At 45.1% G+C, this 12,518-nt stretch overlaps 1 protein-coding gene across 1 annotated transcript in view; it reads right to left on the reverse strand.

The window, feature by feature from the left end:
- Positions 1-12,518, reverse strand: part of megf8 (multiple EGF-like-domains 8) — an 85,156-nt gene that overhangs the window by 19,617 nt on the left and 53,021 nt on the right. The window contains exons 27-36 of the mRNA XM_061947282.1: positions 9,110-9,360; positions 8,920-9,030; positions 8,727-8,845; positions 4,845-5,067; positions 4,437-4,772; positions 4,231-4,366; positions 3,925-4,156; positions 974-1,100; positions 695-905; positions 406-620 (exon numbers count right to left, since the gene is read on the reverse strand). Of these exons, the coding sequence (XP_061803266.1) occupies positions 406-620; positions 695-905; positions 974-1,100; positions 3,925-4,156; positions 4,231-4,366; positions 4,437-4,772; positions 4,845-5,067; positions 8,727-8,845; positions 8,920-9,030; positions 9,110-9,360 (1,961 nt within the window). The remainder of the gene's footprint in view (positions 1-405; positions 621-694; positions 906-973; positions 1,101-3,924; positions 4,157-4,230; positions 4,367-4,436; positions 4,773-4,844; positions 5,068-8,726; positions 8,846-8,919; positions 9,031-9,109; positions 9,361-12,518) is intronic.

Genomic DNA, 12,518 nt, shown 5'->3' on the forward strand with positions numbered 1-12,518 from the left:
AACGGATAATTATTCCCGGATAGGCTTTTGAATATTCTTCACGGAATGACTGCAGTTTTCTTTTCGGTTTAAGACTCGTTTGCGATTTTTCTCCGGCTGATTCCATGATCGTTCGCTCGTTTGGAAACAATGGCAACTGGTGCCTCGTGCTTGGCAGCGGTGCTATAAATAGCCTCGCGCATGGCATTCGGAATGGCTCGATAGGAAGTTACGGGAAGCAGTGTCGATTGTCATTGTTGTTACGCGATTTCGTGAATAAAACTTTTTTTTAATGAATGAAAAACCGTATTTTTTATCACTGCAACCGTAACCCGGAATAGGTTGATGAAAACCGTACTAATTACGGGAAAACCGGAGTAGTTAGCAGGTATGTTAGTGCAAACAACTCCAGTGTGGACATCTTACCTGCTGCAGAGCCATGCTCCACACACAGTGCTGCCAGCCCCCATCAGAGCCTCTGGACCCCAGACACAGGCTGCAGTTAAAGAGGGTGTGGCAAGGGGGTGGGCAAGGCAGCGGTGGCGAGGATTCCACCTGCATCGGTGAGACATTAAGGAGGGCGTAGCTAAAACAGGTCCAGTCGTATGTAGGGTTCACGCTCAGGATTCGTCGCGTCTCGCCTGGTGGAAATGACGAAAAGGTCAGAAGGTGAATGAGTTAAAAATAAAAAAATATTTATATTACATGCCAGTACCTGTACGCTTGAACTGGCGTGTCCACATGCATTTGCCAGATGCTGTACACTTGGGGCAATCCGATGCCTCGCAGCTGGTTTCGGTGCAGTTGCTGGAGAGGAAGATCTCTCGCTGGTTGATGCGGCAGTCGTGCTCGGACGTGCAGCTGACAGAGCTGCTGATGCACGCCCCCTCTGGACAGTTGGTGCACCACTTGCATTGGAACGCGGGCTGGAAGAGACCCGAGTTAACACAGAGGAGCCAATGGGGGAATATTTACAATACAGGGTGCGTACAACCTGTGATGGCGTGGAGAATGTTTTGGGATGTCGGGCGAGGCATTCACTGCAGGTCTTAAGTCTGCGGCACTGATCTGGCTGACGCGGGGTGGGCGAACAGGGCGACTGGCCGGATAAGCAGCCCATTCTAAAAGAAAGGGAGGACATAATTAATAACATGTCGTAGTACACATTTCACACATCAGCATTTTCATTACAGTACATAAAGTCAAGGGACATCATTTAGAGCAGTCGGTGTTCAGCTCTTATACAGGTAAAAGCCAGTAAATTAGAATATTTTGAAAAACTTGATTTATTTCAGACTCTGGGACCTCGATTTCCAAAGGAAATGCAAAATTTGCATGGTTGGGTGATGGTTTGGGGTGCCATGTCATCTGCTGGTGTCGGTCCACTCTGTTTCCTGAGATCCAGGGTCAACGCAGCCGTCTACCAGCAAGTTTTAGAGCACTTCATGCTTCCTGCTGCTGACCTGCTCTATGGAGATGGAGATTTCAAGTTCCAACAGGACTTGGCGCCTGCACACAGCGCAAAATCTACCCGTGCCTGGTTTACGGACCATGGTATTTCTGTTCTAAATTGGCCCGCCAACTCCCCTGACCTTAGCCCCATAGAAAATCTGTGGGGTATTGTGAAAAGGAAGATGCAGAATGCCAGAGCCAAAAACGCAGAAGAGTTGAAGGCCACTATCAGAGCAACCTGGGCTCTCATAACACCTGAGCAGTGCCAGAAACTCATCGACTCCATGCCACGCCGCATTAACGCAGTAATTGAGGCAAAAGGAGCTCCAACCAAGTATTGAGTATTGTACATGCTCATATTTTTCATTTTCATACTTTTCAGTTGGCCAACATTTCTAAAAATCCCTTTTTTGTATTAGCCTTAAGTAATATTCTAATTTTGTGACACACGGAATTTTGGATTTTCATTTGTTGCCACTTCAAATCATCAAAATTAAATGAAATAAACATTTGAATGCATCAGTCTGTGTGCAATGAATAAATATAATGTACAAGTTACACCTTTTGAATGCAATTACTGAAATAAATCAAGTTTTTCAAAATATTCTAATTTACTGGCTTTTACCTGTATAGCAAATATAGCACATAGCAGATATAGCACATTTTCAGTAGATTGACATCAACTGAAATGTGTCAATACACAAGAGTTATTGTCTAAATAGCTGAACACACACGAGTAGCAAGATAAGTGTGCTTTGCCTACAGTTCAGTTAAGTATAGTGGCGGTAATGTTACGTTATGCATGGGTGCTGCCGACACTGGGGAGCTACTGTTCAATGAGGTACTGATAATAATAATAATTGCTATGTGTTGAGTTAATTTCAGAGGACAGAAAATATATGCTGCTATCCAAGCTGTACACTGAATACTCTAATAAGTTTTGTTTCTATTTCATTGTCCTTTGAAAAATGATGATATAAATGTTGCTAAGATGTAAGGGCTGTAGATAGGGTACACATGGGGTTCTTAACCTTTTTGAGGGGCCCAACTTTTGCACTACATAGTGGCCTAGAGCCCACTCAATATTAACACTAAATTAGTCATCTTATTGTTTATTTTACTGTATTCAATAATCATATCTAACCTACTTACAGTTTAACAGGATAATCCTTGTCTAATGAAATGAAACAATTATTATTATCAAGGCATTGGTCAGGCAGATTACAAAAATGATTGAGAAATGGTGAATGGACTTTTCTACCTTCAAGGTACCGGTACTCAAAGCGCTTTGACACTATTTCCACATTCACAAACTGATGGCGGGAGCTGCCATGCAGGGCCTTAACCACGACCCATCAGGAGCAAGGTTGAAGTGTCTTGCTCAAGGACACAGCGGACGTGACGAGGACGGCAGAAGCTGGGGATCGAACCAGGAACCCCCAAGTTGCCGGCACGGCCGCTCTACTACCCGAGCCACACCGTCCCAAATATTAATCAAATATACTGCAAAAGAGGGCACTCAAGAAAACTGATGAAAATAAATGTACTTATAACTATGCTGTGCTAAAATAAATTAATGCCAACTAAATTAAAATTAAATAATAATAATATATGTTTCTTTAAAAAATTGTCAATAAAATTAAAGTCCATCCATCCATCTTCTTCCGCTTATCCGAGGTCGGGTCGCGGGGGCAGCAGCCTAAGCAGGGAAGCCCAGACTTCCCTCTCCCCAGCCACCTCGTCCAGCTCCTCCCGGGGGATCCCGAGGCGTTCCCAGGCCAGCCGGGAGACATAGTCTTCCCAACGTGTCCTGGGTCTTCCTCGTGGCCTCCTACCGGTTGGACATGCCCTAAACACCTCCTTAGGGAGGCGCTCGGGTGGCATCCTGACCAGATGCCCGAACCACCTCATCTGGCTCCTCTCCATGTGGAGGAGCAGCGGCTTTACTTTGAGCTCCCCCCGAATGACAGAGCTTCTCACCCTATCTCTAAGGGAGAGCCCCGCCACCCGGCGGAGGAAACTCATTTCGGCCGCTTGTACCCGTGATCTTGTCCTTTCGGTCATAACCCAAAGCTCATGACCATAGGTGAGGATGGGAACGTAGATCGACCGGTAAATTGAGAGCTTTGCCTTCCGGCTCAGCTCCTTCTTCACCACAACGGATCGATACAGCGTCCGCATTACTGAAGACGCCGCACCGATCCGCCTGTCGATCTCACGATCCACTCTTCCCTCACTCTACTCTAAAATTAAAGTGCAAATGGAAATACAGCATCACCAATTTAGTCATAATTTTTGCGCTTAAGAATCTTCTCTTTGAAATAAGATTCAGACTTTGTCTTCTTTATATTGTCATGAATGCCACAAATGGTAGAAAAGTGTATCACAACTGAGTACCGCTCCGGCCTAGATGGACCACAACTGAGAAACACATATTTTTTGGCGACACTCTCGGGGTTAAATAAACACCGGGGTACACTATAGTCCAGTTACCTTTCAGCACTATCAGAAGACGCACAAGTGCCTCTGCACCAAACGCAGCTCCCAGTGGTAGTGTTGCAGGTCTCTGGTGTGGACATCACGGCGCAGGGGTCGACGGGCACTGTTAAGTTAAGCAGGCGCCCTAAGGTGACGCCATTAAAGCCACCCGACAAGAACAGGCTACCTCCCAAGCTCGTCATGGCAAGAGACACCGAACGGTTGACTGGGTCTCCTATGGCAGAATCTAGGAGAAAGAGTTTGAGAGAGACATGGCCAAAATAGGAAATCTGAAAATGAATAGAGCCAAGATCAATATACCTGGTTGGATCCAGGTGTTACAGTTGATCTGGTACAAGGACACAGAGTTGCTGTAATCTTCTGCTTCGGTCCGTCCTCCAACGATGACCATGGTGTCTTTCATCAGGGCTGCAGCGTGGAAGAAACGCGATAAAGGCTGCAACGAGAAGAAAGCGGTTGACAATAATCGCTTGAACTATGACTTGGACGCGGTCAGGTTTTCTTACCTTATTACCCTGGGAGGGCACCAGAAGAGACCAGGTGAGGTTCGGGTAGTACAGGCTGTAAAGCTCTCCCGAGGGCTCCACGGCCTCCACGTGAAAACGGTAACCTCCAAACACGTAGACAGCGTCGGTCTGCTCGTGGTAAACAGCCGAGTGGCCGTATAAACCTGTAGGTGGCGTTCCGGTGTGGGGGGAAACGGTCCAGTTTCCAGTGTGAGGGCTGAACTCGAGCAGATGGTGGTTGAAGCCGTTTTCTGGAGAGTAACCTCCGATCAAGAGAACGGAGTTGTCCCGCCGTACAGTAAGCGTGTGGCCCGCCACAGGGGGCAGCACTGAGCTCTGCCATAGGATGAGAACATTGTTTGAAGTTGAAATATTCCACATTGAATAAGAATACATGTTTTTTTCTACCTTGTGTTCTCTCCAGACTAAACTACTGAGGTTCAGACTCCAAGTGTCCATGGCGACTGACTGCTGTGTGACACCGCCTACCACCAGCATGCAGTTGTGACTGACCCCCATTTCATGACTCGTCAGCAGGGCGGCGGCGTGGTGATAGCGAGGGACAGGTGTGGAACCCTCGTCTGCCGAGCTCGTCAACATTTGGGTCCAGCGGCGCTCGAAGACTGAATACCTAAAAGATGTAGAACCATGTTATACATACGCATTTGGACAATTACTATATTGAACTATTCATCCATCCATTTTCTACCGCTTGTCCCTTTTGGGGTGGCGGGGGGTGCTGGAACCTATTTCAGCTGCATTCGGGCGGTAGGCAGGGTACACCCTGGACAAGTCGCCACCTCATCACAGGGCCAACAAAGATAGACAGACAACATTCACACTCACATTCACACACTAGGGACTAGAGATGCGCGGTTTGCGGGCACAACCGCGGAGTCCGCGGATTATCCGCGGATCGGGTGGATGAAATTAAAAAAAATTAGATTTTATCCGCGGGCCGGGTCGGGCGGTTAAAATTAAAAAAAATTAGATTTTAAATAGATTCAGGCGGGTGGCAGTTAAACCAATTGGGAAATATATATACATAGTTAAATGTTGTTACCCACATACGAAAAACGAGCAGGCACCTGCAGCATATGCCACAACAGAAGAAGAAAAAAAAAAAGAGATGGACACTTTTACGGAGCGGAGAAGGGACGCCTCGCCGGGGTCCGGGACCGAGGCCCCTTCCCCCGAGAGGGCCCCACCGGGAGCCGTAGCTGAGGCGATCCGCGAGAAGGGCCCGACGCACGTCCAGGGTCACCACCGCGCCCACCGCACCGACACCCCGCCTCGTCCGCCTTCGCCGCGGCCGGCGTCACGCGCAGCAGGTAAGCAGCTTACCTGCCCGCCACCCCCGTGGCCGGGGGCTCGTAACAGGGGTCACTCCACACGCTCCGCCCGCGCAGCTTACCTGCCCGCCACCCCTGTTGCCGGGGGCGCGTAACAGGGGTCACTCCGCGCGCAGTGCGCTCACGAAAGGGGTGGGGCTCACCCTGGTTGATATAGACAGCAGGACGGTGGCCATGGAAGTCGGAACCCGCTAAGGAGTGTGTAACAACCCACCTGCCGAATCAACTAGCCCTGAAAATGGATGGCGCTGGAGCGTCGGGCCCATACCCGGCCGTCGCCGGCAGCGAGACGCGCTTGGAGGTGCGCTCAGCGCGGCTCCAATATGATTGCGCACTGGTGTGCGTCTGGGTCGTGACAGCGTGGCACGCGAATGTCTGTGCTGCATTGGATCAGTCTCCTTTCTTTAACAGGCAAAAGCTTTATAACCTCACTAATGCCTTGCATCGTCTATATTAGATATATAACAACAGGCGGGTGCGGGCGGGTGCGGTTCTGATCAAATGTTAGGTCGGGTGGATGGCGGATGGTTGACGACTTTCTGATGCGGTTGCGGATGAAATAATTGCCTATCCGCGCATCTCTACTAGGGACCATTTAGTGTTGCCAATCAACCTATCCCCAGGTGCATGTCTTTGGAGGTGGGAGGAAGCCGGAGTACCCGGAGGGAACCCACGCAGTCACGGGTAGAATATGCACACAGAAAGCCACCTAGCCCGGGGATCGAACCCAGGACCTTCGTATTGTAAGGCACATGCACTAACCCCTATTACGCCCCTATATTGAACTAAACTTACTAAAAAAAACATTTGGTGGCTGTAAATACTTTTACCATGATTGAAAACACCAAAAGTACAGCAGATATTTACAATTGAACACATTTGTTGTATAAAAGGATATATATTATTTAATAATAGTGTTAAAATGCATTTCAAAAAATAAAAGTCTCGTCCTGGGCAGTATGGTGTGACAGGGGTTAGTACGTGTGCCTCACAATACAAAGGTCCTGGGTTCGATCCCCAGGCTCGGGGTCTTTCTGTGTGTAGTTTGCATGTTCTCCCCGTGACTGTGTGGGTTCCCTCCCGGGTACTCCGGCTTCCTCCCACTTCCAAAGACATGCACCTGGGGATAGGTTGATTGGCAACACTAAATTGGCCCTAGTGTGTGAATGTTGTCTGTCTATCTGTGTTGGCCCTGCGATGAGGTGGCGGCTTGTCCAGGGTGTACACCGCCTTCCGCCCCAAGGCAGCTGAGATAGGCTCCAGTACCCTCCAAGACCCCAAAAGGGACAAGCAGTAGAAAATAGATGGATGGATTGAAAAGTCTCCTTCCTTACTTCTAATCAGAGGTGGGTAGAGTAGCCAGAAATTGTACTCAAGTAAGAGTACTGTTACTTTAGAGATTTATTACTCAAGTAAAAGTAAGGAGTAGTCACCCAAATATTTACTTGAGTAAAAGTAAAAAGTATGTTGTGAAAAAACTACTCAAGTACTGAGTAACTGATGAGTAACATATACACACACACATATATGTATATATATATATATATATATATATATATATATATATATATATATATAAAATCTCCTGATGATTGAGGGTACCCCCCCTCATGAAACAGGCCTGTAGAGATGAAATAGTCTTGTGATTTTTTTCCCACACATACATATATTGCGCTCTACTACGGTATCGAGCACTATTTTTTGGATAACCTTATTAATACACATATATATATATATATATATATATATATATATATATATATATATATACACACACACATATATATATATATATATATATATATATATATATATATATATATATATATATATATATATATATATACATACATTGATATATACAGTATATAATTTATATTTATTTATTTTGCCGTTTTTGTTTACATGTTAAAGGTGTTTTAATGAATATACATGCATGTTTAACACATATAGATTCCTTTCTTTCATGAAGACTAGAATATAAGTTGGTGTATTACCTGATTCTGATGACTTGCATTGATTGTAATCAGACAGTAGTGATGATAACGTCCACGTTTTCAAATGGAGGAGAAAAAAAGTTCCTCCTTTCTGTCTAATACCACATGAAAGTGGTTGGTTTTTGGCTTCTTATTCGTCCAGCTTCCATATTCGTTTTTATACACTTTACAAGAAATACATTGGCGGCAAACTCCGTAGCTTGCTAGTTTGTTAGCGCTGGCTTTCGGAGACTCTTATTTTGAAAGCGCAGGCGCGATGGAGCGGCACTTTTATTGTGAAGACAGGAACTGTGCAGTCAGTCTTTAGGCTTTTGACGGGATGTACGGTTGAAATAAAAAAGGGTCTTTTTTCCTTCACACTTTTGATTGATTGATTGGAACTTTTATTAGTAGATTGCACAGTACAGTATATATTCCGTACAATTGACCACTAAATGGTAACACCCCAATAAGTTTTTCAACTTGTTTAAGTCAGGTCATGTGACCCCTGGCTCTGTTTGATTGGTCCAACGTCACCAGTGACTGCATCTGATTGGTGGAACGGAGTGAACGTCACCAGTGACTGTATTTGTTGAAACGCAGGCACTATGAAGGTCTGTCTGACAGACCAAAACAAACAAAGCGTGCATTAACAGATCGATAAAAATTAGTAGCGAGTAGCGAGCTGAATGTAGATAAAAGTAGCGGAGTAAAAGTAGCGTTTCTTCTCTATAAATATACTCAAGTAAAAGTAAAAGTATGTTGCATTAAAACTACTCTTAGAAGTACAATTTATCCCAAAAGTTACTCAAGTAGATGTAACGGAGTAAATGTAGCGCGTTACTACCCACCTCTGCTTCTAATTGAGGCCTGGTATTCACTGCAATTAAGTAAATGGATGCTTCCGGTGATTATATAGTACATGACAATTTACACAATTTGATCTTGTGATGGTTGCTCACCTATAAATATTTCCTAAAATCCCCTCTGACAGAGAGAGTCCCCCATACATCCAAAGGTTGCCATGAGGTCCAGACACCAGAGAGTGTCCCATCCTGTGGAGGAACCTGTGGGCCTGGTTCTATAGGGTAAAAAGTGTGTTGAAATGCAAAAGTTGTGCCTTTGTTTGACGGTGTTGTTGTAACCGTGTTGTACCGCTGTCAGTTGCGTGTCCAGCAGGGTCTCCCAGACAAGGCTGTTGGAGTCGCGGGGGACAGAGCAGTCGGAGCCTGCCCAGTTCTCTGAGCACACACACACTCCGAGGGTCTAAGAATGCCATAATGTATGAATGAGACATTGCCACTCTTTAATGACTTAAATTAAGTAACATTGTCATGCTGCTTACTATATTACAAGCTCCTCTTCCCTCTGCAACGCCACAGTCCTGGGGACACAAGAGCCGATCGCAGTGGGGTCCTACATACCCTGGTGGGCACTGGCAGAGCCCGCCTTGGCACTGGGCGCCTCCTGGACACGGAGGCGACCCCTCATCGCCCTCGTTAGAGCTGTGGCGACACCGCCGCACCCAGAAAGACGCGTTGAAGCCTTGGGGCTTGCTGGACGACACGTTGGCCTCAAAGTAGACCGAGATCACACCTGGTAGGCAGAAGACGAGACGCAGCGATGTCAAGCTGTGATACAATCTTTATTTAACCAGATCAGAAATCCATTAAGATCAAGATCTCTTTCACAAGGTTGACCTGGCCAAGAGCTCAGCAGCACATGTCACATAGCAAGTACCGTATTTTCCGCACCATAAGGCGCCCTGGGTTAAAAGCCGCGCCTTCAATGAACGGCATATTTCAAAACTTTGTCCACCTATAAGCCGCCCGGTGTTGTAAGCCGCATCTAACTGCGCTAAAGGAATGTCAAAAAAACAGTCAGATAGGTCAGTCAAACTTTAATAATATATTAAAAACCAGCGTTCTAACAACTCTGTTCACTCCCAAAATGTACGCAAATGTGCAATCACAAACATACGTATATCAACATGGACAGAGCTGCGTGAAAAAAGCCACCCGGCCTCTTCGCGTAAACTTAAACTTACCTTAACCACTCGCTCATCTTTTCTTCATCCATCCCTTCGAGTTAGCTTTTATGACGCCGGCTGGAAAGGTCTCTTTTGGCAAGGTCTTCCTTTTGAATATCACCATGGGTGGAAGTTTCTGGCCATTAGCATGGCAAGCTAGAACCACAGTGAAGGATGACTTCTCATTCCCTGTGGTGCGAATATTCACCGTACGTGCTCCCGTTGTATCCACAGTGCGGTTCACAGGAATATCAGTTGCTGTGAAATAGTAATCCGTGTGCGGATGGAGAGATTGCGTCTTTTCATGAACCGGATCCCTGACGCTTAGTAGGAGCCATTTTGTGGTCTTTACAGATGTAAACACACAAAGGAAATGAAACGTACGGTATATCCGTGCGCTTTTTCTTCTTCTACGCGGGCGGGTGGTTGCTTACAGTAGAAGAAGAAGCGCTTCCTGTTCTATGGGGGCGGGTGCTTACCTTGGCGGTTGCTTGCGTAGAAGAAGAAGCGCTTCCTGTTCTACCGGGAAAAAAGATGGCGGCTGTTTACCGAAGTTGCGAGATCAAAACTTTATGAAAATGAATCGTAATATTAATCCATATATAAAGCGCACCGGGTTAAAAGCCGCACTGTCAGCTTTTGAGTAAATTTGTGGTTTTTAGGTGCGGCTAATAGTGCGGAAAATACGGTAATAAGTTAAGACATACATTTTAAAATGCATAAAAGGGAACTGTAAAACAATGAAACAATTAAGATTTACACCTTTTAAAAACACAGGCACTGTGCAAACGTCTCTAGCTGTCAGTCCCTCAGGATAAAACGGAAGGCTTCAAATGGAAGTAGTTCAGAGAGTTTCAGTTTTGTTTGTAATGTATTGCATACCAAAGGGGCAGCAATGCTAAAAGCTCTTTTGCCAAATTCAGTCCGTACCCGAGGAACAATTAAAGTATTGTTAGATTGTAATGCGTAAGAGCTGTGTTTTCTTGGTAACGAAGTACACATTAAACCTAAAAGAGCCTTATAAATGATAGTCAGCCAATGTGTGTATCTGAATGGACTCAATGAATATACGTTTGATTTCACATACAGTTGACAGTGGTGGGTTAGACCAGTGGTCCCCAACCACCGGGCTGCGGCCCGGTACCGGTCCGTGGATCGATTAGTACCGGGCCGCACAAGAAATAAAAAAAAAAAAAATTTTTTTTAATTATTTTTTTTATTGAATCAACATAAAAAACACAAGATACACTTAAAATTAGTGCACCAACCCAAAAAAACTCCCTCCTCATTCACACAAAAGGTTTGTTTCTTTCTGTTATTAATATTTCTGGTTCCTACATTATATATCAATACAGATCAATACAGTCTGCAGGGATACAGTCCGTAAGCACACATGATTGAATTTTTTTATGACAAAAAAAACAACAACCCCCCGCCCCGGGACAAATTTTCACTGGGTTAGACGACGACAGCCAGTAACAAATCTTAGTACTGAATGAAAAATATTGTCCAAAGACTGGAGGCATTTAAATGAAGCACTAAAATAAAGCACGTCTCCATAATAACTCATGGGCAAGAAAGTTGCTGTCACCAATTTCTTTCTGACATTGAGAGAAGCAGTTTTTATTTCTAAAAAAGAAACCAAGCTTTACCCTTAGTTTAGAGACAAAGTTGTTAATATGGGCTTTAATTGAAAGCTCCTGGTCAAGAGTAAAACACAAGTACCGTATTTTCCGCACTATAAGCCGCACCTAAAAACCACAAATTTTCACAAAAGCTGACAGTGCGGCTTATAACCCGGTGCGCCTTATATATGGATTAATATAAATATTTATTTTCATAAAGTTTCGGTCTCGCAACTACGGTAAACAGCCGCCATCTTTTTTCCCCGTAGAAGAGGAAGCGCTTCTTCTTCTATGGTAAGCAACTGCCAAGGTAAGCACCCGCCCCCGTAGAAGAGGAAGCGCTTCTTCTTCTACGGTAAGCAACCACCCGCCCCCGTAGAAGAAGAAGCGCGCGGGTATTACGTTTCATTTCCTTTGTGTGTTTACATCTGTAAAGACCACAAAATGGCTCCTACTAAGCGACACGCGTATAACGCAGAATTTAAACTTACATCACAGATGGTGTCAAAAAACAAGTGAAGCACACAAATACAACACTCGCCGTCATTCCGGGTGGATTAACCAAAGAACTCCAACCGCTTGATATTGGTGTCAACAGGGCATTTAAAGCACGACTGCGAACGGCGTGGGAACAATGGATGACCGAAAGTGAGCGTTATGTTTATTTTGTGTGTTGTGACATTAACGTTCGAGCAACATTATGTTGCTATTGCTCTGCACTATTTTGAATTTTACTATGTTTGTGATTGCACATTTGCACATTACCGTACATTTTGGGAGTGAACAGAGTTGTTAGAACGCTGGTTTTTAATATATTATTAAAGTTTGACTGACCTATCTGACTGTTTTTTTGACATTCCCTTTAGCGCAGTTAGATGCGGCTTATAACAAGGGGCGGCTTATAGGTGGACAAAGTTTTGAAATATGCCGTTCATTGAAGGCGCGGCTTATAACCCAGGGCGCCTTATGGTGCGGAAAATACGGTACTTGTTATTAAAAACCTGCTCTATAGGGTTTCCTTTTGATGTTAGAATATTCGGAATGTTTTCCGGTAGCACCCTTGAATGAGAGAAAACCATTAGCTTGCTTTTATCTCTATT

Source organism: Nerophis lumbriciformis, linkage group LG04 (genome assembly GCF_033978685.3).
Source record: "Nerophis lumbriciformis linkage group LG04, RoL_Nlum_v2.1, whole genome shotgun sequence".
Lineage (NCBI taxonomy): Eukaryota > Metazoa > Chordata > Actinopteri > Syngnathiformes > Syngnathidae > Nerophis > Nerophis lumbriciformis.